Source organism: Ascaphus truei, chromosome 19, assembly GCF_040206685.1.
Source record: "Ascaphus truei isolate aAscTru1 chromosome 19, aAscTru1.hap1, whole genome shotgun sequence".
NCBI classification, from domain to species: domain Eukaryota; kingdom Metazoa; phylum Chordata; class Amphibia; order Anura; family Ascaphidae; genus Ascaphus; species Ascaphus truei.
In genome coordinates, this window is record NC_134501.1 from 11,983,334 (window position 1) to 12,007,967 (window position 24,634).

At 46.0% G+C, this 24,634-nt stretch overlaps 1 protein-coding gene across 2 annotated transcripts in view; it reads left to right on the forward strand.

Annotated features, from left to right (window-relative positions):
• Nucleotides 1-24,276, forward strand: part of MTSS2 (MTSS I-BAR domain containing 2) — a 67,686-nt gene extending 43,410 nt beyond the window's left edge. Inside the window, exons 7-14 of one of the 2 annotated variants that reach the window (XM_075576582.1) lie at nt 3,653-3,810; nt 8,021-8,128; nt 11,504-11,601; nt 12,670-12,868; nt 13,903-13,977; nt 14,915-15,076; nt 15,366-15,531; nt 16,525-24,276. In XM_075576582.1, coding sequence (XP_075432697.1) covers nt 3,653-3,810; nt 8,021-8,128; nt 11,504-11,601; nt 12,670-12,868; nt 13,903-13,977; nt 14,915-15,076; nt 15,366-15,531; nt 16,525-17,309 — 1,751 coding nt within the window. In that variant the 3' untranslated portion in view covers nt 17,310-24,276. The remainder of the gene's footprint in view (nt 1-3,652; nt 3,811-8,020; nt 8,129-11,503; nt 11,602-12,669; nt 12,869-13,902; nt 13,978-14,914; nt 15,077-15,365; nt 15,532-16,524) is intronic. The other variant, XM_075576583.1, reaches the window with a different exon arrangement.
• Nucleotides 24,277-24,634: the final 358 nt, after the last annotated feature.

Sequence of the window (24,634 nt, forward strand, 5' to 3'; positions counted from 1 at the left end):
TGTGTAGACACTGAAGCACTCTGGATGCCTTGATAAAAAAAATTAAATTACAATAAAAAGTTCAAAATAATGTTTGTCCTTGTATAGCGCTCCTAGTTTTTACGTAGCACTTTACAGAGACATTGTCCCTGCCCCGTGGAGCTTACAATCTATGTTTTTGGTGCTTGAATAACAGTTTTCCTGTCCTGCCGTTTTGTTTGGAAATATTTGGGGGGGCTACATGTTTTTTATTAAAGGCGTATTAAAGTAATGAACCTTACAAAAGTCGTAAACAAAGAGTCAACGTGTTACTTCTTTGGTAATTTCATTTATGGAACAAGAAGTTGCAGATGTAACAGGAAAACGATGTAGTTTAATGCAACTTTCAGCTCTCCGCAGACGGCAGGTAGATACAATGTAAGTGATCCAGCAGTGTAGATACTTTGTAACACTGGGAAACGTCACTGCTAAAAAAACTCCGTCCCAAATGACTACGGCATTACAGAATCACACTCTTTTCAAACACCCCGTCCTGCTGTTTCCAAATAGTCGCTCTCACCGGCAGACGTATAAACGACATCACAGGCGATGATAGTTTGACAGCAGAGAGACGCAGAACACTGCATATTGTAGCACAGGGAGTGGGGGAAATGGAGTCCATCACTTGCTATGACTTAGCCTGATTACTTTGTTGATATTTAGGCCTAGCTTGATATATAAAAACACACACAGCTATTTCCTTACATTAAACCATCAGACGAAAGGCCTGCCTGTAACCCATTCCTTACAAAAGACCTGCTTGAGGCATGCGGTGTCACTTAACCCCCTTCTCTGCCAAGACCCAGCTAATAATTACTTAACCCCCTTCCCAAATAGAGATGTACAGAGAGAGCATTAAGTTCAACTCTTCCCTGCTTAAGACTGGAAGATAATCGCTTCATCTCTTCCCTGCTGGACACATCGGGAAGCCGTTTGGGTTTTGACGTTGGGTGTGGGTGGTGGGAAGTGGTTGGTATATATCTCCTCTTGCCTATGCCGTCTCTCATGGGTTTTGACGTTGGGTGTGGGTGGTGGGAAGTGGTTGGTATATATCTCCTCTTGCCTATGCCGTCTCCCATGGGTTTTGACGTTGGGTGTGGGTGGTGGTTTTGTGGTTGGTATATATCTCCTCTTGCCTATGCCGTCTCTCATGGGTTTTGACGTTGGGTGTGGGTGGTGGGAAGTGGTTGGTATATATCTCCTCTTTCTTATGCCGTCTCTCATGGGTTTTGACGTTGGGTGTGGGTGGTGAGAAGTGGTTGGTATATATCTCCTCTTGCCTATGCCGTCTCTCATGGGTTTTGACGTTGGGTGTGGGTGGTGGTTTTGTGGTTGGTATATATCTCCTCTTGCCTATGCCGTCTCTCATGGGTTTTGACGTTGGGTGTGGGTGGTGGTTTTGTGGTTGGTATATATCTCCTCTTGCCTATGCCGTCTCTCATGGGTTTTGACGTTGGGTGTGGGTGGTGGGAAGTGGTTGGTATATATCTCCTCTTGCCTATGCCATCTCTCATGGGTTTTGACGTTGGGTGTGGGTGGTGAGAAGTGGTTGGTATATATCTCCTCTTGCCTATGCCGTCTCTCATGGGTTTTGACGTTGGGTGTGGGTGGTGGTTTTGTGGTTGGTATATATCTCCTCTTGCCTATGCCGTCTCTCATGGGTTTTGACGTTGGGTGTGGGTGGTGGGAAGTGGTTGGTATATATCTCCTCTTGCCTATGCCGTCTCTCATGGGTTTTGACGTTGGGTGTGGGTGGTGGTTTTGTGGTTGGTATATATCTCCTCTTGCCTATGCCGTCTCTCACAGATGTCTCTTTCCTTTTCTCTTGTACTCTCTCCTTTCCCCCCCTCTCTCTCTCTGGTTTCCCCACATTCTTCCTGTAGAAGTTCTCGGTAAGTAACTGTTTTACCCTGAATTCTGTAGTGGAGAATATTAGTAGCTGGATTAACACCGGAAAAGTGAAGGTTTGTTGCAGGTTGTGATATCTTATAAGGGAATAAAGATCAACATGAAAGTTTTCCATAGGTGTAATCGTATACTAGCTTGGAAAACATAAAATCTCTTCTGCAGAAGAGTATATCTGATCCAGAGACAAATTCTGTAACATGCTTTTACAACTACATCTGTGAAGACTTTCATATTACTCCTAAGGTATTGAAAACCTGCAACAGACTTACATACGAAGTAATGGTCCATATTTACTAAATGGTGCTATGTCTCAAGGCATCTTCTGATTCTTTAATTAGTATGGTCCATTTAGTCTTCTGTTTAATAAGTCTGGTCCTGAGTGCCTTGCCATGGTCAAACAGAGCTAACATTTGGTCTAGGACAGGGATAAACCGACAGAGGAGACAATACCTATTAACTGCATTGGGTTACAGTGCAATATCTACGCTGTAAAATCATCAAAATTATTATAAATATTAAGTGGGGTCTTCAACTAATTCCCAAACTATGTAACGAATCGTGTTTGCTGATCAAATGAAACGAAGTGACTTTGGCAATGCTGTATCTGTCGTTTTGTTTCCACGTGTTCGATGCTTAACAATCGGCACTTACGTAGACATGATACACGCAATCTAATTCAAGAATCGACATTTGATAAAGGTTTGTGTGATGGACTGAACACCTCGAAAAGTTTGTGCATCCTGTCTACGTGAGTGCCGATTTCTTTCAATCGAACATGTGCTGCCAGATTACCACCGAGTCTCTCGGGCTCCCGTGGGAGAAGATTTGAGTCTCAACGAGAGCCCCATTTTGCATTGAAATGATTGTGTCTCTTAGCTGCAACTTATCAAGGCGTTTTGTTCCAGCTGTGCACAATGAGTGTCAGTTGCAAATGATGGATTGTCAATGGGATGTGTTATATCGCGTGCATAAGATGTGTCTCCCGTGGATTTAAGTTTAAAAAATATATATCCTACCGTAAGAAGCTTGATTAATAAGCTTTTGCATACAGCACACCCCGGAGCAGAAAAGGGTGCAGTTTATTAAAAAAAAAACAGACTTTTCTGTGCGTCTTATATAAAGATCACTGGGGGGCACATTATCTTGAACTCCAAAACTCACATTTTCTAGCTGACACATACAGTAGCCTCCCACATAGACAGATAGGGGCTGATAGACCCCCCCCCCCCCACTGTGACACAGCTGAATAAAGGCAGGGGGTGAGTACAGAGAAGTCCAAGGAATGCGTCAGGACCTTCATTACCTGATGTTTACGGAAACCTGCACCCCTTGACCAATGGATAGAGTGGTGTCCAGCACCTAACTGCCTAGCACAGTCTTTTACGTCCCTATTATCCACTTCATAAACAATTTCTCAAGATGAATTACTTGAAATAAATGCCCCTTGGACCTGTTCTCACTGTGTGCACATTATTACATTTGCATTGGCTAATTTTGCATGATAGCAGAGTTATTGGCCCACATCTGCTAAGCACTGCTATGGCATAAGACACCTTCCGGCAGAATCGGGTATATATTGGTAGTGAGTCAAAACTGTAGTGTTATTTCAATGTCTCAGAAAGCGCTCTCTGCTGGTTATGGGGGAGACGCTTATTCTGGGGGTACTGTGGGTGCCTGTTGGGGCGCACGCATTGTGGATGCTCATGCTCACCCCTCTCTCCTGCAGGGAAAGGGGACCTGCAGCCGCAGCTGGACCACGCCCTGCAGGACGTCAATGACATGTACCTGCTGCTGGAGGAGACGGAGAAGCAAGCTGTGCGCAGGGCGCTGATAGAGGAGCGCGGGCGCTTCTGCACCTTTATTACACTGCTGCAGCCCGTGGTGGTAAGGACATGATAGCGCTGGGTGCTAATGATTGTACTGTATGTCTTTATTTATATAGCGCCATTAATGTACATAGCGCGTCACAGCAGTAATACACGTGGTAATCAAATAAATAACTGATAATATAAATAACAGATCATGGGAATAAGCGCTTTAGACATAAACGTAACATTAAGGAAGAGGAGTCCCTGCCCCGAGGAGCTTACAGTCTAATTGGTAGGTAGGGAGAACGTACAGAGACAGTAGGAGGGAGTAATGATGACAACTTTATACCACTATGTGAATTTCATACACAGGGGTGTGAAAAAGAAAGTGCACCCTCTCTGAATTCCATGGTCTTACATATCAGGGAATAATAACAATCCTCTGTTCCATAGCAGGTCTTCCAATTAGGTAAATACAACCTCAGATGAACAACAACACATGTAGTTACTCACACACACACATGTAGTTACTCACACACACATGTAGTTACTCACACACACATGTAGTTACTCACACACATGTAGTTACTCACACACATGTAGTTACTCACACACACATGTAGTTACTCACACACACATGTAGTTACTCACACACACACATGTAGTTACTCACACACACACATGTAGTTACTCACACACACATGTAGTTACTCACACACACACATGTAGTTACTCACACACACATGTAGTTACTCACACACATGTAGTTACTCACACACATGTAGTTACTCACACACACATGTAGTTACTCACACACATGTAGTTACTCACACACACATGTAGTTACTCACACAAATGTAATTACTCACACAAATGTAGTTACTCACACACATGTAGTTACTCACACACATGTAGTTACTCACACACATGTAGTTACTCACACACACATGTCGTTACTCACACACATGTAGTTACTCACACACACATGTCGTTACTCACACACATGTAGTTACTCACACACATGTAGTTACTCACACACATGTAGTTACTCACACACATGTAGTTACTCACACACACATGTAGTTACTCAAACACATTTAGTTACTCACACACACATGTAGTTACTCACACACATGTAGTTACTCACACACACATGTAGTTACTCACACACATGTAGTTACTCACACACACATGTAGTTACTCACACACATGTAGTTACTCACACACACATGTAGTTACTCACACACACATAGTTACTCACACACACATGTAGTTACTCACACACATGTAGTAACTCACACACATGTAGTTACTCACACACATGTAGTTACTCACACACATGTAGTTACTCACACACACATGACATATTACACCGTGTCATGATTTATCTAACAAAAATAAAGCCAAAACGGAGAAGCCATGTGTGAAATATATATATATGTGTATATATATATAATATATACACACACACACACACAACCCCTGCAAGTTCATATCCCACTTCCACCACATCATATATACACCGGGGGGAGTAGGCAGATGGGGCGCAGCGCGAATAGTTTGCGCACCCCTGCTATATCCTATATGACAAATGATATAGTTAAATATGTATCTCTTTTTCTTCCCATAAGTGAGGGACATTTAGTTACATTCTTTGGCCAAAGCGTTATAAGGTTGCAAACCATGCCACGGTGCCCCCTCCCCTGCAAGTCCTAACACTGCCTGCAAACCATGCCACGGTGCCCCCTCCCCTGCAAGTCCTAACACTGCCTGCAAACCATGCCACGGTGCCCCCTCCCCTGCAAGTCCTAACACTGCCTGCAAACCATGCCACGGTGCCCCCTCCCCTGCAAGTCCTAACACTGCCTGCAAACCATGACACGGTGCCCCCTCCCCTGCAAGTCCTAACACTGCCTGCAAACCATGCCACGGTGCCCCCTCCCCTGCAAGTCCTAACACTGCCTGCAAACCATGCCACGGTGCCCCCTCCCCTGCAAGTCCTAACACTGCCTGCAAACCATGCCAAGGTGCCCCCTCCCCTGCAAGTCCTAACACTGCCTGCAAACCATGCCACGGTGCCCCCTCCCCTGCAAGTCCTAACACTGCCTACAAACCATGCCACGGTGCCCCCTCCCCTGCAAGTCCTAACACGGCCTGCAAACCATGCCACGGTGCCTCCTCCCCTGCAACTCCTAACACTGCCTGCAAACCATGCCACGGTGCCCCCTCCCCTGCAAGTCCTAACACTGCCTGCAAACCATGCCACGGTGCCCCCTCCCCTGCAAGTCCTAACACTGCCGGGAAAAGCTCTCCTAACCTGTGAATGTCCAGTCTATTAAGACAATTTCCCCTCCATTGGAGAGGTTCGGAGAGCTTTGCCAGGTGGCGTGACATTTAAGCTGCTATTTCGTTAGGCACACAAGCTCCTTGGCTGCAGAGATACCGGCGCCCCCTACGGAGGTAAGTATCTCTGGAAGCAGGGGGTCCCCGGAGCTGAAATTATCCAGTTCAGCTCAGGAGACCCCCTGCTGTAATCCTGTAAAAAAACAACATGCAATGCTACTTTAACGATGCCCACCTTTGTTAATGAATGCATCTATTATTGTATACAGTATATACACACACCCTCTCCTGGCTTCCTATCAAATCCCGTATTACACAGAAAATTCTCCTCCTCACTTTTACGGCCTCTCCTCATTCTTCTGCTCCACTTTACATCTCAGCCCTAATTTCAGGCTATGCACCATCCCAACGCCTGCGTTCTGCTCAAAGAGGTCTTTTCTCTACCCTTTCTGTATCTAAAGCCCTCTCCCGCCTTAAACCTTTCTCGCTGACTGTCCCACACCTCTGGAATGCCCTTCTCCTCAATACCCGACTACCACCCTCTCTATCCACCTTTAAGACCCACCTTTAACAAAGCATATGGGTAGGTAGCTCCGTGGCTGATGCTTTACACCTCATACCTTGGCCCCCTGCAGATGCACTTACCAGAACACCCTCCTACTGTCTCTGTGCGTTCTTCCTACCTACCAATTCGATTGTAAGCTCTTCGGGGCAGGGACTCCTTTTCCTAATGTTGCTTTTATATCTGAAACGCTTATTCCCATTTTGTGTTATATTATTATATTGTGTATTACTGCTGTGAAGCGCTGTGTACTTAGATGGCGCTATATAAATAAAGATATTCATACTGTACATATACACACACACAATATGGCATTGACACCTATCGGTCACCTTGAGTTGTGCAGGGTATATATCTTGCAATTACAGTGACATCCTGTGGCCAATACGTGCAGTGCAGAACATACAGTATTCCTGCTTTGTATTAAAGTGACAAACCCCCTCTCCAACGCATAGCACCCATGAAAAATGCACAATGCGAAAACCAGGTCCCCCTGGCTGGAAACCGCTGACACAGATGGATGAAAATTCCTTTATCTGTAATTGCGATGTATGTTCTGTATTATTCCCTCTGCCCCATAGTTTTGCCTATCCATTTCAGGTGTCGGACCCCCTCCACCTTCACTTTAGCTGCCGTTCGATAGTAATATACCACTTGTAGCCTTAGTCCTGCTCCTGATAAGATTACTGTTTTGGGACATCATGCAAATTATTTACCAATGTTTTTTTAACCCTTCCTTCTCCACATTTTCTTTCTGTAACCCTCCCCCTTCCATTTTATTCTTTTCAGTTAAAAAAAAAAAACTAAACCCGCCTGTCTCCAGGGCTCTCCTGAGCCTGATTCAGCTTTTTAAGTATCACCCTTTGCATGCTTAGAATTCAGTATCTGTAATATGCTATCAAACCCTTTCCAACAATATCCTTCAATATCATTATCAGTGTATTAGATGTAGGCGCGAAGCGGTTTATATAGGGTCCACTATAGGAATCTGCGGTTGAGATGTATACTGGATTGCTGAATTCTCACTCCATCATCCTATAGCACCCAGGTGAAACACCCAGCTCCACCTTGGGTTGTGCCCTGCTTTTTTTTACCTGGATGCTGTTGGATCTTCATATACAGCGGCTGCTCACACCCTGGACTTGCTGGACCTCAGAGAGGGTGCAGCAAAGATAAGAGCATTAGCCCTTATATGAGTTGCCCCTCTAAATCTTTCTAATTGCCTAAGGGAGGTTGTTCTTTGCACTGTAACGGACCGAACCTTTTGGATAACCTAAGGCAATCCGGGTAATATATGACGTATACGCGTGGAAATCTTTATTTGCGTCCGTAAGTAGTCTGAGCACCGTTTCATACTGGACTTTGTCGCTCCGTTATCCAGCATGGAGAGATCCATATGTTGGGAGAGGTCACCCATCTCCAGGCGATCATTGATGACCTAATGGTGCTGAGTGACGAGCCTCACAAACTGCCTGCGGCCAGTGAACAGGTCAGAGGAGCCCAGGGTGGGAAGGGCAGGGTGGGAAGGGTGGGATGGGCAGGGTGTGAAGGGCAGGGTGGGAAAGGAAGGGAAGGGTGGGAAGGGCAGGGTGGGAAGGGCAGGGTAGGAAGGATGGGAATGCCAGGGTGGGAAGGGCAGGGTGGGAATGGCAGGGTGGGAATGGCAGGGTGGGAAGGGCAGGGTGTGAAGGGCAGGGTGGGAATGCCAGGGTGGGAAGGGCAGGGTGGGAAGGGCAGGGTAGGAAGGGTGTGAAGGGCAGGGTGTGAAGGGTGGGAAGGGAAGGGCAGGGTGGGAAGGCCCGTGTGGGAAGGGCAGGGTGGGAATCTATGCTCACAAAAGAAAGTATGGCGCTGTATTAATCAATGTGCAGCTGTTTTAGTTAGTGTGGGTGAGAGGCAGTGTGTATGTGCAGCTGTTTTAGTTAGTGTGGGTGAGAGGCAGTGTGTATGTGCAGCTGTTTTAGTTAGTGTGCGTGAGAGGCAGTGTGTGTGTGCAGCTGTTTTAGTTAGTGTGGGTGCGAGGCAGTGTGTGTGTGCAGCTGTTTTAGTTAGTGTGGGTGAGAGGCAGTGTGTGTGTGCAGCTGTTTTAGTTAGTGTGGGTGAGAGGCAGTGTGTGTGTGCAGCTGTTTTAGTTAGTGTGGGTGAGAGGCAGTGTGTGTGTGCAGCTGTTTTAGTTAGTGTGGGTGAGAGGCAGTGTGTGTGTGCAGCTGTTTTAGTTAGTGTGGGTGAGAGGCAGTGTGTATGTGTAGCTGTTTTAGTTGGTGTGGGTGAGAGGCAGTGTGTATGCGTAGCTGTTTTAGTTAGTGTGGGTGAGAGGCAGTGTGTATGCGTAGCTGTTTTAGTTAGTGTGGGTGAGAGGCAGTATGTATGTGCAGCTGTTTAAGTTAGTGTGGGTGAGAGGCAGTGTGTATGTGCAGCTGTTTTAGTTAGTGTGGGTGAGAGGCAGTGTGTATGTGCAGCTGTTTTAGTTGGTGTGGGTGAGAGGCAGTGTGTATGTGCAGCTGTTTTAGTTAGTGTGGGTGAGAGGCAGTGTGTATGTGCAGCTGTTTTAGTTGGTGTGGGTGAGAGGCAGTGTGTATGTGCAGCTGTTTTAGTTAGTGTGGGTGAGAGGCAGTGTGTATGTGTAGCTGTTTTAGTTGGTGTGGGTGTGAGGCAGTGTTTATGTGTAGCTGTGCAGCTGTTTTAGTTAGTGTGGGTGAGAGGCAGTGTGTATGTGCAGCTGTTTTAGTTAGTGTGGGTGAGAGGCAGTGTGTATGTGCAGCTGTTTTAGTTAGTGTGGGTGAGAGGCAGTGTGTATGTGCAGCTGTTTTAGTTAGTGTGGGTGAGAGGCAGTGTGTATGTGTAGCTGTTTTAGTTAGTGTGGGTGAGAGGCAGTGTGTATGTGTAGCTGTTTTAGTTAGTGTGGGTGAGAGGCAGTGTGTATGTGCAGCTGTTTTAGTTAGTGTGGGTGAGAGGCAGTGTGTATGTGCAGCTGTTTTAGTTAGTGTGGGTGAGAGGCAGTGTGTATGTGCAGCTGTTTTAGTTAGTGTGGGTGAGAGGCAGTGTGTATGTGTAGCTGTTTTAGTTAGTGTGGGTGAGAGGCAGTGTGTATGTGCAGCTGTTTTAGTTAGTGTGGGTGAGAGGCAGTGTGTATGTGTAGCTGTTTTAGTTAGTGTGGGTGAGAGGCAGTGTGTACAGTATGTGCAGCTGTTTTAGTTAGTGTGGGTGAGAGGCAGTGTCTATGTGCAGCTGTTTTAGTTAGTGTGGGTGAGAGGCAGTGTGTATGTGCAGCTGTTTTAGTTAGTGTGGGTGAGAGGCAGTGTGTATGTGCAGCTGTTTTAGTTAGTGTGGGTGAGAGGCAGTGTGTATGCGTAGCTGTTTTAGTTAGTGTGGGTGAGAGGCAGTGTGTATGTGCAGCTGTTTTAGTTAGTGTGGGTGAGAGGCAGTGTGTATGTGCAGCTGTTTTAGTTGGTGTGGGTGAGAGGCAGTGTGTATGTGCAGCTGTTTTAGTTAGTGTGGGTGAGAGGCAGTGTGTATGTGTAGCTGTTTTAGTTGGTGTGGGTGTGAGGCAGTGTTTATGTGTAGCTGTGTAGCTGTTTTAGTTAGTGTGAGTGAGAGGCAGTGTGTATGTGCAGCTGTTTTGGTTAGTGTGGGTGAGAGGCAGTGTGTATGTGTAGCTGTTTTAGTTAGTGTGGGTGAGAGGCAGTGTGTATGTGCAGCTGTTTTAGTTAGTGTGGGTGAGAGGCAGTGTGTATGTGCAGCTGTTTTGGTTAGTGTGGGTGAGAGGCAGTGTGTATGTGTAGCTGTTTTAGTTAGTGTGGGTGAGAGGCAGTGTGTATGTGCAGCTGTTTTAGTTAGTGTGGGTGAGAGGCAGTGTGTATGTGCAGCTGTTTTAGTTAGTGTGGGTGAGAGGCAGTGTGTATGTGCAGCTGTTTTAGTTAGTGTGGGTGAGAGGCAGTGTGTATGTGCAGCTGTTTTAGTTAGTGTGGGTGAGAGGCAGTGTGTATGTGCAGCTGTTTTAGTTAGTGTGGGTGAGAGGCAGTGTGTATGTGCAGCTGTTTTAGTTAGTGTGGGTGAGAGGCAGTGTGTATGTGCAGCTGTTTTAGTTAGTGTGGGTGAGAGGCAGTGTGTGTGTGCAGCTGTTTTAGTTAGTGTGGGTGAGAGGCAGTGTGTATGTGCAGATGTTTTAGTTAGTGTGGGTGAGAGGCAGTGTGTATGTGCTGCTGTTTTAGTTAGTGTGGGTGAGAGGCAGTGTGTATGTGTAGACAGCGAGTAGAAAAGTGTAGCGATCGAAGGGATAAAATCACTAAAAACTTGCAGCCCTCACCACGCTCACTCAGCCATTCTAGCATATTAGTGCAAGCGCTCCCATCATTTAGTGAATAACTTTAAGGACAACAAGACTTGAGATACTGAGCAACAGAGAGAACAGAGACAGAAAAGTTGATTATTTATTATTTATTTATTTTATTTTATTTAAAAAATATTTTACCAGGGAGTAATACATTGAGAGTTACCTCTCGTTTTCAAGTATGTCCTGGGCACAGAGTTAAGACAAATAATACATGGATACAAGTACAGTTACATAAATGAGCAGGGTATACATTATATACAAGACATTGCATGCACAGTTAAAGATAATATATATTAAAGGCGTATGTAACAGTTACAGACCAGATTAAAGTGTGAGACAGCCTTAGATTTGAAAGAACTTAAACTGGTGGCGGATGTGAGAGTCTCTGGTAGGTTGTTCCAGTTTTGGGGTGATGGTAGGAGAAGAACAGGAGAGGGGTAATAGAGGCGGCGGGGTGAGGGAGAACAGGTTAAAATGTACGGAGATCCTTTTCCAGAACCCCAGAAAAACCTGTGTGATTGATGTTTGTAGGTTATAAAGGACTTGAAAGGCTCCGATTACTCTTGGTCCTACCAGACGCCCCCATCGTCCCCAAACAGCTCCGGTTCTCGCAAGTCCAGCATGTGCAGGTGAGTGCGGCCGGTAGAAGCGCCTGTCACTGACGCGGTCACGGTGATAGGCTCATCGCCAGCGTGTAAAGCGCTGCTCGTCCTCGCACACGTAGTACAGGATTGCTGTAACAGCACCCTGCTGCGGGAGAGCAATACCACAACATTATACACCAGCATTTGCTCTGTTAAACAAGGCTGGAGCTACGGTCACATGGAAGTGTAGTACAGGTCTTCCAACACACCAGACAAGGAATTACAACACCCGTGTAAATGTGGGTGTGTTAGATACTTCTGGGGTTCAGATGTAGCAGGCGTTATTGCACCAATAGCGTGTTAGCCTCGCCCCTTTTTTTGCATGTTTGCCCCCACTGGGGCATTGTGTCCCCCCCGCTGGGCCGGCTTGGCGCAGTGCCATCGGTTCCACTGCACCGAGCCCCGCGCTTACAGAGGCCTCGCGCTCTTCCCCACAACATTGAAGCTGATTGCCGGGTAGATAGCGCGGGCCCTCTGTGAGCTCTGGCTCTCTCCTCCGGTACCTTCTCCTTGTGACCACGCGTCGCCAGGACAACACGACGTACCTGGAGGAGATGAGGAGCAGGAGGAGATGCCGGAGAAGGTAAGAGGCACCCCCTGCACTCTCCACTGGCACCGGGTCCCGGCAAACTCTCAGCCGGCCCTGCCCGCTGCAATGCACCAGCGGGGGCATTCACCTCTGCTACATCTGTACAAGGACCCACTCTAATCCAGCGACACGCAATCATGGGCCAATCACCTCATCACCCTGTGCTTCAAGTACACAATTATGTTGCCCTAGTCATGCCCCTGCTTTCTAGACTCCCTCCTGGTTCTTTGGTCTCAATATATGTTAGCCTCGCCTCTTATACCACACACCCTACCCACTGACTCTTATTTGTACCGTGACCTCTGTTATTATACCTCACTCATAGGCACTTGTGTTAAATTGTGTCTCCCTTCACACCCCTTTCCCATAACCACCATTCCGAACCCCCTTCTCCTCCCCACTGACACTTCCCTCGTCAATGCTCTGATCCCCTTCACCCCTCTGCCCCCTCCCATCCATCACAGTACAAAGACTGCCCCCTCCTGGCCAGCTGCCTCGCACCCGCACTCACCGGGTTCCGCGTGTCGCTATCGCAGCCTCCCACAGCCGGCGGGCGGCACCCAGCGCCTGATCAGCGTGTCCTCCCACGATTCGGGGTGCAGCTCGCATGAAACCGCTTACTCCAAGCCGCCATCCCCAATGCCATCGGATATCACCAGCCAGGTAAGGGGCCCAGGATGGTTACACCTAAAGACCCTTTCTGTCTCTAGTCTCTGACACATATCAATGTATCTTTTAATCTCTCTTGTTGTGAAGCTTCCCCTCTCCAATACACAGAATCAACTGTTAATGTATCTGTTTGAGCATCATGACAAGATAATGACATCTTTGTTCATGTATTTCCCATATATAATATGCAAGGGCAGTGCTCTCTATGCTCACTGTATACACATTACAAACACAGTCTCTGTGGATATTAAAGTCAGGCCCCTGTGGTCAGTGTCTGGACATCTTACAGGATTCCCAGAAGCCAGAACAGCTTCCACATGACTTTGTTGCTCTGCCCTGTAAAGGGGCATCGCACCTAAAGTGTACTAAAGGTAGTGACATGTTTAACAGGTCACATCAGAGTGCCTTTTTGAACCCAAATCTGACACCTATAATTATTTAAAAATCATTATTTAAAGTCCGTTTTTGTACATGATGAGCTGAAACTTGCCTCTCCTGCTCCCTTTTGTCTGATGTCACTGTATTTAATAAGAGTTTGCACAGACAAAGCCCTTCTCTCCCCCCCCCCTCCCCCCCTTGTTATTTATTACAGCATAGCACCACTTGCTATTGGTTCTATGACAAAAACACAGGGTGGACGAATGATAAAGATAACACTTTATAGACAAACACTCCCCGGTTCAGACACCCCCTAAAAACATGACTTGTAATTCATTGCCCAAAAAATGAAAGCCACCACAATCCTTGCTATTAGCACAGGTAGATTTGTTTAAGGAAGCCGATTAGATTGGTCAATTCTTGACACACGTTTGTTATCTTCTCGGCTTCTTTGGATTGCACCTTTAACATGGTCTATTTGTCTCACTGTCTGTCTGTTTTCTTCGTTTTTCTCTTCCTTCGTCCTCTTTTTCCGCCTTCCTCTACACCTTCCACCTGTCTTTCATTCATTCTCTTCTTCCTGCCTTCCCTTTGGTCTCTCCCCCTCTCTGTTTTGCATCTCTTATCTTCCCACCCTGCCTTGTTTTCAGAAGTCCTCCAGCTCCGCATCTTCCGAAGCCTCGGAGACTTGTCAGTCGGTCAGCGAGTGCAGCTCCCCCACCTCGGTGAGTAGCCCTCGGGTCACATGGCATGTCCTTCCCACACAATCTGTTCACTAGCTATACAGAACATGAACGACGTCAGTCACTCTACATGGCACATGGTTAGTCAATGTAGATTGCATTAGGCCAGTATTTCCCAAACTGGAGGGCCCCAGAAAAGTTACGAGGGGGCTCAGAGTGACCATTGGGATATACTCACTGGGAGAAAGGGTCAAAGAAAAATTAGATTAATAGAGAGAGAGGCGGACAAAAGAGGGAAAAATAAAAAGATTAACCCAATTATTGGGGTCATCCTTTATGGTTGGAGGAAAGGAGATAGTGCCATCAACAAAGGAAAGGGTTTACAGTAAGGGCAGTTACAGTGTGGGATTCATTACCCATGGAGACTGTGATGGCAGATACAATAGATTTGTTCAAAAAAAGGTCGGACATCTTTTTAGAAAGGAAAGGTATACATGGATATACCAAATAAGTAACCATGGGAAGGATGTTGATCCAGGGAGTAATCTGATTGCCAATATCTGGAGTCAGGAAGGAATTTATTTTTCCCCTTATGAGATATCATTGGATGATATGTCACTGGGGTGTTTTGTTTGCCTTCCTCTGGATCAATAAGTAAGTATAGATATAGGATAAAGTATCTGTTGTCTAAATTTAGCATAGGTTGAACTTGATGGATGTAAGTCTTTTTTCAACCTCATCTACTATGTAACTATGTAACAATTAATATACCCCACTATGTGGAATCACTATTCTACTGCATGGGATTTTTGGGGTACCTGAACACTGGTTATATTGTAACATTAGTACATGGCTCATTTAGTTAGCCTTTATATCGTGCTCGTGCTGTAGTTCTGTACGTTTTATGCAGTGTACAATATCTATGATTTGTTTTATTTAGCTGCTAATGAATATGCGATTGTAATGTATCTTGTCCCAGGACTGGTCCCGCTCTGGTCCATATGAAACACCCCCTGCCAGCTCGCTTCAGCGCAGAAAGGATCGCGTGGAACATCTGAGGGAGGCCGAGCTTGGGCCAGGCTATCAGAGTATGGAGGACCCCTACCGGCCCCGCATGTCCCCTGCCGTCCTTGCTGCAAAGGTAGGCGCCATGAGACTTCTACCAACGCATTGTCCCCTATCTGAGCACTAGTGGCCGTATCCGACAGTGGATGTGAAACCACTAATTGCAGAATGGACAGTGAAGGTTTATAGATAGCATGGGGAAAATACATGCACCACCATGTTAATTACAGGCTAATGCTTGGGACCCAATCAACCGCAGCATTGCACCAGCCAAGACACTGATAAGTGCCATGAGATGATGTTATAGGGAGGGGACGGAATGAACTTCCTGCTGTTGTGCTATAACCTGAAGTCTGTGTCTGCAGCATGGAGAGGAGGTGTCCCACGCAGCCAGCGACCTGGCCATGGTTTTGACACGCGGTTTGAGCCTTGAGCACCAGAAGAGCAGCCGCGATTCCCTGCAATACTCTAGTGGCTACAGCACCCAGACTACAACCCCGTCCTGCTCGGAGGACACCATTCCATCACAAGGTACTTTGGGTGCCACAAGGTACTCTGGGTGCAGTGCATTGCACTAATGTATAGTGTGGCACACGTACTACAAGCCACAACACTGAGCGGAAGGAACTTATTCTCAAACAACAGAGGGAAATAGTTGTACAGAGATAAAGAGATATATGGTCAATTGTGCCCATCTCTGCAGATAGCGTAACACAAATAAAAAGGCTATTCTACTGAGTCTTCATTTCACAGCCAGGGTGACTGAGCGAGACAGATAAAAAAGCACCTATGGGCCATCAATCTGTAAAGGAAGAGACCTCTGATCTACTAAGTCTTTGCCTCCCAATGTAATATCAGAATGGATCTATGATCCAACCTGTGTGTCCCTCCAACTAACAGGTAACATCCTGCTACAAACATAAAGGGCCTATAATCCATCAAGTCTGTGACTTCCTCTGCAAGGCGACATTCAGACTTTGTCCACCAAATCTGTCATACACACTGTAGAATAGTGTAGAGGCGCAGAAACGGTAAAGTCACGAGGTGAAAAATGGATAGGAAAGTAGGACAAACCCACAGAGCGGTGGTTCTGAAACGTCTCCCTGGAGACATGGAACCATACCAGCTCATACCAGCTCATACAATGCACTGGCAAACTCAGGGGAATGCACTTCATTTGCACATGCATGGAATAGCGATGTTTTTGCCACACAACGGGGTCTGGCTCAGATTTGAGATCAACTGCCCTAAACCAAAAGTAGTTTTAGGTAAGCATCTTCTACAGCGTGCCATTCCCATTATTGGGGTTAGAAAGGAATCCCTCCCCTCATGAGACATAATTGCCAAATGTTTTACTGGGGTTTTTTCTTTGACTTCCTCAGGACCAATAAAACTATAAACAACATCAGTGTCTCAGCCAATTAGAATTTAACAAAAGTCGAACCTGATGGACATACTGTATGTCTTTTTTCCACCTAATCTACTGTATAACAATGTAACTTGTTCTGATCCGTCTCCTCGCAGGGTCGGATTATGACTGTTACTCAGTAAATGGGGATGCAGAGGGTGAAGTGTCTGGGGATTTTGACAGATCCTCCACTGTCCCTCGGAGCAGCAGCCTGGCACAGAACTACCGCCGCATGCTACAGACCAAGCGCCCGGCTTCTACCGCTGGCCTGCCCAGCGCAATGCCTCCTTCTGGCACAGCGCCGCCGCCGCCACAAGCTGGCTCCACTCCTGGTGTGGCAACCATTAGACGCACTCCTTCTACCAAACCCACTGTCAGACGCACCCTGTCCAACGCCGGCCCCATCCCGTGCCGCCCCCCTATTGTACCGGTGAGGACCCCTACAGTGCCGGACTCTCCAGGAGGAGGGATGGGAGGCCGCTCCCGCGTAGGGAGTGAAGAGTGTGTCTTCTACTTGGGAGGGGACGACGGGGGCCCGCTTGACTATGCCAAGTCCTCCCCAAAACGCCTCAGCCTGCCCAATACGGCCTGGGGGGGCGCAGGAGAGATGTCTGTGTATGGAGGTGGTGGGGGGGACGAGGAAGAGATGGGTGGGGGGCTTTTGGCTGCCAATCGGCATAGTCTGGTGGAGAAGATTGGGGAGCTGGTAGCAGGGGCACACGCACTGGGGGATGGTCAGTTCCCCTTCCCCTCTGTCCCAGACAGGAGTCAAGGCTCCGCCTCGACTGGTGGGGGGACTAGCTCTGAACCCCCAGCAGGCGACATGCTGGCGTCCATACGCAGAGGGGTGCGGTTACGCCGGACCCTGACCAATGACCGCTCTGCACCCCGCATCTTGTGATTTGGGTTTGTGGGGTAAATAGGATTGAGGATTGATGCTCTGAGGAGGGGAGAGGTTTGGGAGTGGCAAATACTGTGATGGAGGGGATGACAGACATAGAAACCAAGTATACCTTTTGTATCCAAGTGTGTCCAGCACTAGAAGGGTTAAGGTTGGTGACAAACACATGTTAAGACCATTTCCTGCTGGCGCGGCACGCAACACAACGGGCCATATGTACAAAGTGGTGCTAAGCTATAACACACCTTACAGCACCATAAGATACTGGCGGCCATATTTATTAAGCAGCGCTGTGCCATAAGATACCCTGCAGCCATATGGCCTATTCACTTGAATGTGAAAGTATCTTCAAGCTATAAGGTGTCCAGACTTACGGCATAGTAGCACTTTGTAAATATGGGCTGGTCCGGCCAATTCATTTTAATGGGTTGTAAGGTGTCTCATGGGTTAGCACCATTTAGTCCAAATGGCCCAATATGTTACAGGCCCCACACGCCCACAGGGTGCTCCTTAACCTATTACAGATTCTATGCGACAGAGAAGGCGTTTGCTGAGCTGACATTTTCAGTGAGACGGCTGCAATGAACATAGGACCGCTACTATTTCACAAGGAAAGTGCATGGTCTCTTTTGCAGTATTCCATACCTTGGTAGCGGAACGTGAAAATCCCTCAATCTTTATATACTTACACGTTTTCCTGCAGATTATTATGGTTTTTTTAACATTTTTATATATATATATTTTAAAGAGAAAAAAAAACCTTTATGGACACAATCCTTTAAACAAATGAAAATAAAATGGTTACATTGTGCCAATAAATAACCCTTCAGTGTTGTGTCCTCCTAAGAAATGCGTTGGAGGCCACCCAGCACTGTAACAGTTAAAGCAGCCCAACTACTTTGATTTAAACCCCTTTCTGCCACAAGGAACGACGGGCCACTCCCTTAAAGACAAGCTCAAGCTTTTCTTTGGTCCATGCAACTTTTTTTTAAATGATTTTATATAGTGATCTTTTATCTGCCTTGTATTTTAAGGACTTGTTCTAACAGAACAAATGGTCTTATAGCGTGTATATTTCAAAATATCTAAGGAAACTTGCAGAGGGTGCTGATACATATATATATATATATATATATATATATATATATATATATATATATATATATTTACAACTGCGACAATTTTCTTCTTTCTTTCCAACAGAAGAAAGATCCACAAAATGTGTAGGTCGGTCTTGTCTAGGAGTTGCCAACTCCAGTGCTCAAGGGCCACCAACAGGTCAGGTTTTCAGGATATCCCTGCTTCAGCAAAGATGGCTCAATCAGTGGCTCAGTCTTCGACTGAGCCACTGATTGAGCCACCTGTGCTGAAGCAGAGACTGATTGAGCCACCGGTGCTGAAACAGGGACTGGTTGAAGCCACCTGTGCTGAAGCAGTGATATCCTGAAAACCCGACCAGTCCCTTGAGGACCGGAGTCACCCCTGCTCTAGTCCTTTTACTCTTTGTCCACGGAAACCAGCTGTGTGTGCAGAGAGGATGTTCTCCATGAAATATTAAGTAGCCTACTTTCATTGCAGCCATGGTGTGCAGCAGATCAGCAGCAGCAGAGCCATTTCCACGTCTGTTTCTGAGAGAACGGGAGATACTCAGAAAGGCTGGTGCATGCACTCTTTAACCCCTTGTCTCACAGTGACATATATGACACAAATATATATATATATATACGCGCACACACTGTCTACTATGAATCACTCTTGGGGATCTATGTACAAGGGCGAATTTGTAACTAAATTAATGCAAAGAGAGGCATTTTTAGATGGGGGAATCTAGCAAGAAATTACAGCAGATTTGGCGATTGGAAATCAATTTTTCACAGATAAATGGGGGGCCGTTGTTTGTTCCCATTAGGTTGGCCTGAGTTTTGTAACTGGGAGACTTTGGTCAACAACCCTCCCACGCACCAGTTTTTGCTCTGCGATTTGGGGAGTGTCAATAGGATTAGTTAGGGAGGAGTTTCACGATGCTTCTGCGCAGTGTCTCCCTTATTACAGCACCACATCTGAGGTGGTGTAAAACCTCCCTATCGCACAATCAGTGGTAAAGGTGAGAAGATCTAGTAACAACTTTCAATCTGACCCAACTGCAAGCAGAACACCGTGCAGCGTCTTAAAGCAATGTGGTTCTCTCGTACATAGACCCCCTAAGGCACATGCACCCCCTGATCTTATCAGAGGTATCTTATTTAACACTATTCAGTTAAATACCTGTCACTATGATATGCACACACGTCCTTGTGTCCAACACACAGACATACCACTCTCTCTGACACATCGTTGTTGTCCCTAAAACAAACTTGAAATAGAAGTGAGAATTGCTGGTGAATTTCTGGTCTGCGGTTGCCGCGTCTGTACGGAGCCGGGGGGTGTATATTAAACTGTGATAATGCCATAGATGGAAACTCCCATGTAAGATCATTGAAATTGCCATGCGTTAGTGCCCCGCTCTGCACTATCGCAGTTTAATTAACCACCCCCCAGGAGGGAAGGAGAGAGTTGTGCAACAGTGCTGGCAACAAAATGCCTATAATCGCCATCAATGCCTCTCCAACACTCGTTTTATCCTAACTCTCAAAGTCTTGGAGAACGAGCCCTATTCTGTATTCTGTATATCCTCTGTACCCAATGTATCTCTCCTTTCTTCCCCTTATCTCTTCAGTGCCAGCATCCTGCAATGGGGCAGGTCTCTGTGGTACTGACTACGACACCTGTTCTCTATCTCAATCTCACCAGGTAGCATGCAGTGAGCATAACGCCCATTGGAAGGGATCACTGCCAAGCGATACGTAGGTAGCTGGATTTGCACATGATCTGCTGTGAACTAATACTAATGCAATAAGGGACCCAAGGGGCCTCAGATACTCTGCTAGCCTATAAGAAGAGGCACCAAAGGCATGTGAGGAAAAGTTCTAACAGAGGTTCGTAGTGAGAAGCCCATAAGGATTTGCTTACAAGGGAAGGGGACATTTTCCTACTTGTCCGGACTCCGAGTAGATATTATAACAGAGACTCTCGCCCTATTTTAGACGGCAAATGTAGACGTTCTGAGATATGTTACAATAACCTGGATTCAGCCATGGGAAAGAGCATGTTTGGGGTTTGGAGGAGACGCTTTTCCAACACCAACTCCTTAAAAGGGAAAGAACAAAGAAGTGGGGTGTAGGAATTACTATCGGAAGGGGGGTGTTCTTATGTCACCCATAGGAAGGGGCACATATACAAGGATGCGCTTTTAGAGAAGGATATTCTTAGACATGCATACTTCTCGCTGGAAAGGAGTTATGTAAAGAGATGCCTTTTGTACTCAAGATATTATTATTATTATTGGAATTTGCCCCATAGTAGACGGGGGCAGTTTTCGCCTGTGGAGAGATGTAAATTCAAAACCTGTAGAGTGATAATATTTCGTAGAGGAGAAATGACAAGATGACTTTGTAGCTCCCTGCGCAGTTACTCCTGGATAGGAGTGGGGCGTTAGGACTAACCAGAGAGAATATTTTTACCTAGCTACTGGCTGAGCCAAAAGCAGTCGTATGGAGATGGAGGTTGGGTCAGATAGAGAGTGGTGTAGCCATGTTCTTACAGCATCACCTGCTGGCTAGGTGGAGAACTGCAATTGCACTCTGACATTTGAGGCGGTAGCTGATAGATGTTAAAATAATAAATTTCTAATTAAAGTATCTTAGGCGATTATTTAATATGCTGCAAAGCTATTTCCTAGTGCTGGAGAAGGAAGCAGCTTGATTTAAATAAGTAGGCATCACGCCTTCTCTAGTACAGAATTATAAGTAAATGACTCTGGCCCATCTTTACAAAGCAGTCTTTTCCCATAAGACGCCTCCCGGCGCTGGTACTGCCCGTTGACTTGAGTGGGCTGCAAGGTTGTTTTTCCAGTGCAGGAAGGTGTGCTATGGAATGAGACTGCTCTGTAAATACTGTATATCCCGTGGCGTTCATTAAAATATGATGTGTTCACATCACAATATACAAGACGTAGGGGTTGCCGTCGGAGGGGCCTTTAGTCAACTGAAGCGGAATGTATTGCAGGTCCTTCCACAGCAAAGAGGATAACAGGAGGCTGTGTACCAAGGTATCAAGCTGAGGAAGCTACATGTGTAGCTGTTATGGTGACACAGAGGTATTTTCAACATGTACTGGTATATTTTGCTGTGCCTGTCCCGGTACTTGTTTACTTGAGGAGCGGTTATTTAGTGATGGGAGATGTTAGGAGAGGAGTCACTTGAGATATACTATGAGATATATATGTATCCTGCATTTGGGGGGGGGGGGGACATCATTTTTCTTGCCCACAAATCTCTTTGTCGGGTCTGACGAGTAAATCTTTATACCCGATGGATCTGCATGAAATGTAACTTGTCATTTCAGGCATTTGACACAGGCGTGGGCAATGGAAATGGCTGACCTCCCACGTGGATGATCACACTTGTGATCACACTTGTGATCCCACATTAACTGCAACTGACTAGAATGGCAGGTAACGCGGGTTTGCTATGCGGTAACCAGTGTGGGACTTTAGTGAATTTACCCCCCCAAAGAGAATGAAAGTTTTTTGTGCATCAAACACCGTTGTTTGAGTGTTGATATATAGCCCCCTAATGTCATACTAGATATGCTAGGAAAGAGAGGTTTAAACAAAATAGTAACATTATTGAAATATTCATTTTGTCCCCAAACAGATCACATAGCACTTAGCTTCACAATTCTAAACATATGAAATATATTTTTATTGTATTACATGGGTAGAGGGAGTTTGCATCCCCCACAAAGATTAAAGTAATGTTAATTTGCATATGCATGCGAGTACCCCTTCCAGGTGAGAGAGAATGTGTTACGTGTTAAAAGGTAAGGCTATTTTTTTATCGAGATGGGACCTAGAGGTCATTGTTAGAGAGAGGGCAAAGTTATTCTCTACATTACAGGCCTCTGGTGCAGAGAAGTGTTTTAGTGCTGTTCTGAAACACTAACAGAAGGGAGCTAAGGGATGACGTCCTGTTTTCAACACAGAAGGGGTTTATCTATGGTCTGAGGTCTTGGCAGGGAAGAGTTGAAATAATGCTCTTTACTTCCCTCTGGCAAGGAAATAATACCCTATAGACCTGTTGCAAGCAAGATGATAAGTGATAATCTGCAAGTGTCTGGAAAAGGTGGGATTAAGTGATGCTTTGCAGGTTTTTGGCATGAATGGAGCAAAGTGATGTTCTGCAGGTACCTTGTAGGGAAAAGACAAAGATGTGGGCCCATGTTGACTAAGCAGTGCTATTCCATAAGACACCGTTTGGTGCTAGAAGGTGTCATGGCATATAGGTAATGATCTGCAGGTCGGAGAAGGGGATCATCTAAAGAAAAAACGTCCCAGTAACGTGTCAGGAAAATTGGTGGAAAAATTCAGTTCGACACTTTAGAGATTGGTAATACGAAAGTTGAACTTTAGGTTAAAGGAGAGAGACACGAACATTGCACCATCATGCAAAGGCATGGTGAAAAAGAGTGAGGGTTTTGCAAGTTCTTTAAACATCGGCTGGGGGGCACCCACGTACAAGACAGAACAGCCGGAATAAGAGATTAGCTGCCGTTCTTTGGCAGTTAAGACATTCTCTGCACATCTGTTTAACTGGGGTATTAGAGGTGGGGGGAAACAATTCCCCAAATACTTGGCAAAAGACAACGGAAGGGCTGGCAAATACTTCACATAATAGACAAGAGTAACTCACATTTTGGTTTTAGACAGGCCTTCTGTTGGTGTTTGTAAAGATAACCGCACACTGGTTTGCAGAACAAAATTATAAGCAAGGTTACCATGGTCTAGTGATGCAGACTTATTTGTGTTACATATTTTAAAGCACCAATTCAGTCCACGCAAGGATGTTCCGTTCTGTGGGTTCTAGAAATGACAAACACATAGGGTTCAATGTTTGTTCCGTGATGCACGGATTTGTTGCTGCAGGCCATTTGTAGTGACGGTAAAACTCACCAATGATAAAAAAAATCAAAAAACAACGCGTGCACTGCCAAGGGTCTTGCAGTGCATTGTGGGCACCACTGACACTGGAGGGGTTAGTGCTGGATTTGTGCACTCGTGTAAACCTTGTGGTCATGGGAGTTAGAAGCTAGCCTCTCTGGAAGCTTATTGTCACAAATTACTTATGGGGTGGATCGATTGCTCCAACAGCAAAGGATTGAGTGTGATAATGATCCCTCGGTCATTCAGAGGTTGTAGGATAGCAAGAAAGTGGGAAAACCAAGCACAATACCCTCGCCTCACTCACACTATTATCTTTTTCACTCTTTTCCCGTTCACCTTCTCCCTACGCCTCTCCTTTTCTAACCACCCTTCCGCGGAGAAGGGAATAACCTTATCAGCTTCTCTTTATATAATCTCCCTGTGTGTGTCTAGAACACGAAGCACTGTTGTCATTGTACAGAGAAACCCCTCTTACACTGGATATATGTGTCTGCGTGCGTATGCGTGTTCCCTGTCACACCCCTGTATCTTTAACTCCTTTGCCTCTAACACATAGGGCAGACTAAGCCGTTTGCCTCACCCTCCCCCACCCCCCTGCCCCCACATTTCCACTTCATTTTGTACAGATGTAAAAAAAAAAAAAAATAATAATAAAAAAAAAGAATGAAAAACACAAATATTCCATAAATTGAAGATTGGCGTCTTAACGTGTCTTTTATCTGTGCTACATTTTTCTGCTCTTGTTGTTAACTGTTTTTCTATTTTTTAAGTTATTTTTATTTGGAGCCTTTACTCAGAACTCATGCCTTTTTTTTTTAACGATTTCGTTTGATATCCCTCCCTCTTTTTTGTCGCTCTGAGTAGCGCTGATTGGTAACTCCGCACTGTGACCATCCAGTATTAATAAAACTTGTACTGTAACAATCATTCTTGGCGTTCTCTTTTGTGTTGTCTGCCAGCCCTTACACAGTGCCGCAATATCTGTGCGCCAGAGTATCACGGGGCATCCCAACTCATAGGCCATGTAGTAATTATATGTGATGGTAGTAGGGGGAAGAGTACCCCTTCTTTTTGAAGTGAACCTTCTTTCGTGGCAGTGCCACCCTCAAAAATGTCATAGGGGCAAAAAAACTGAAAATTGTCACGAAAATATAAACAGAAGTGCGTGACTGCGCCTAGCTTGGCGTCCCGGGCCTGGTGAGTCAGGGCGCTGTAGCATGCGAAAGATGCAACATTGCTAAGGGGTTCATGGGTCATGGCGTGTCCAGACATTTTGCGCTGGAGC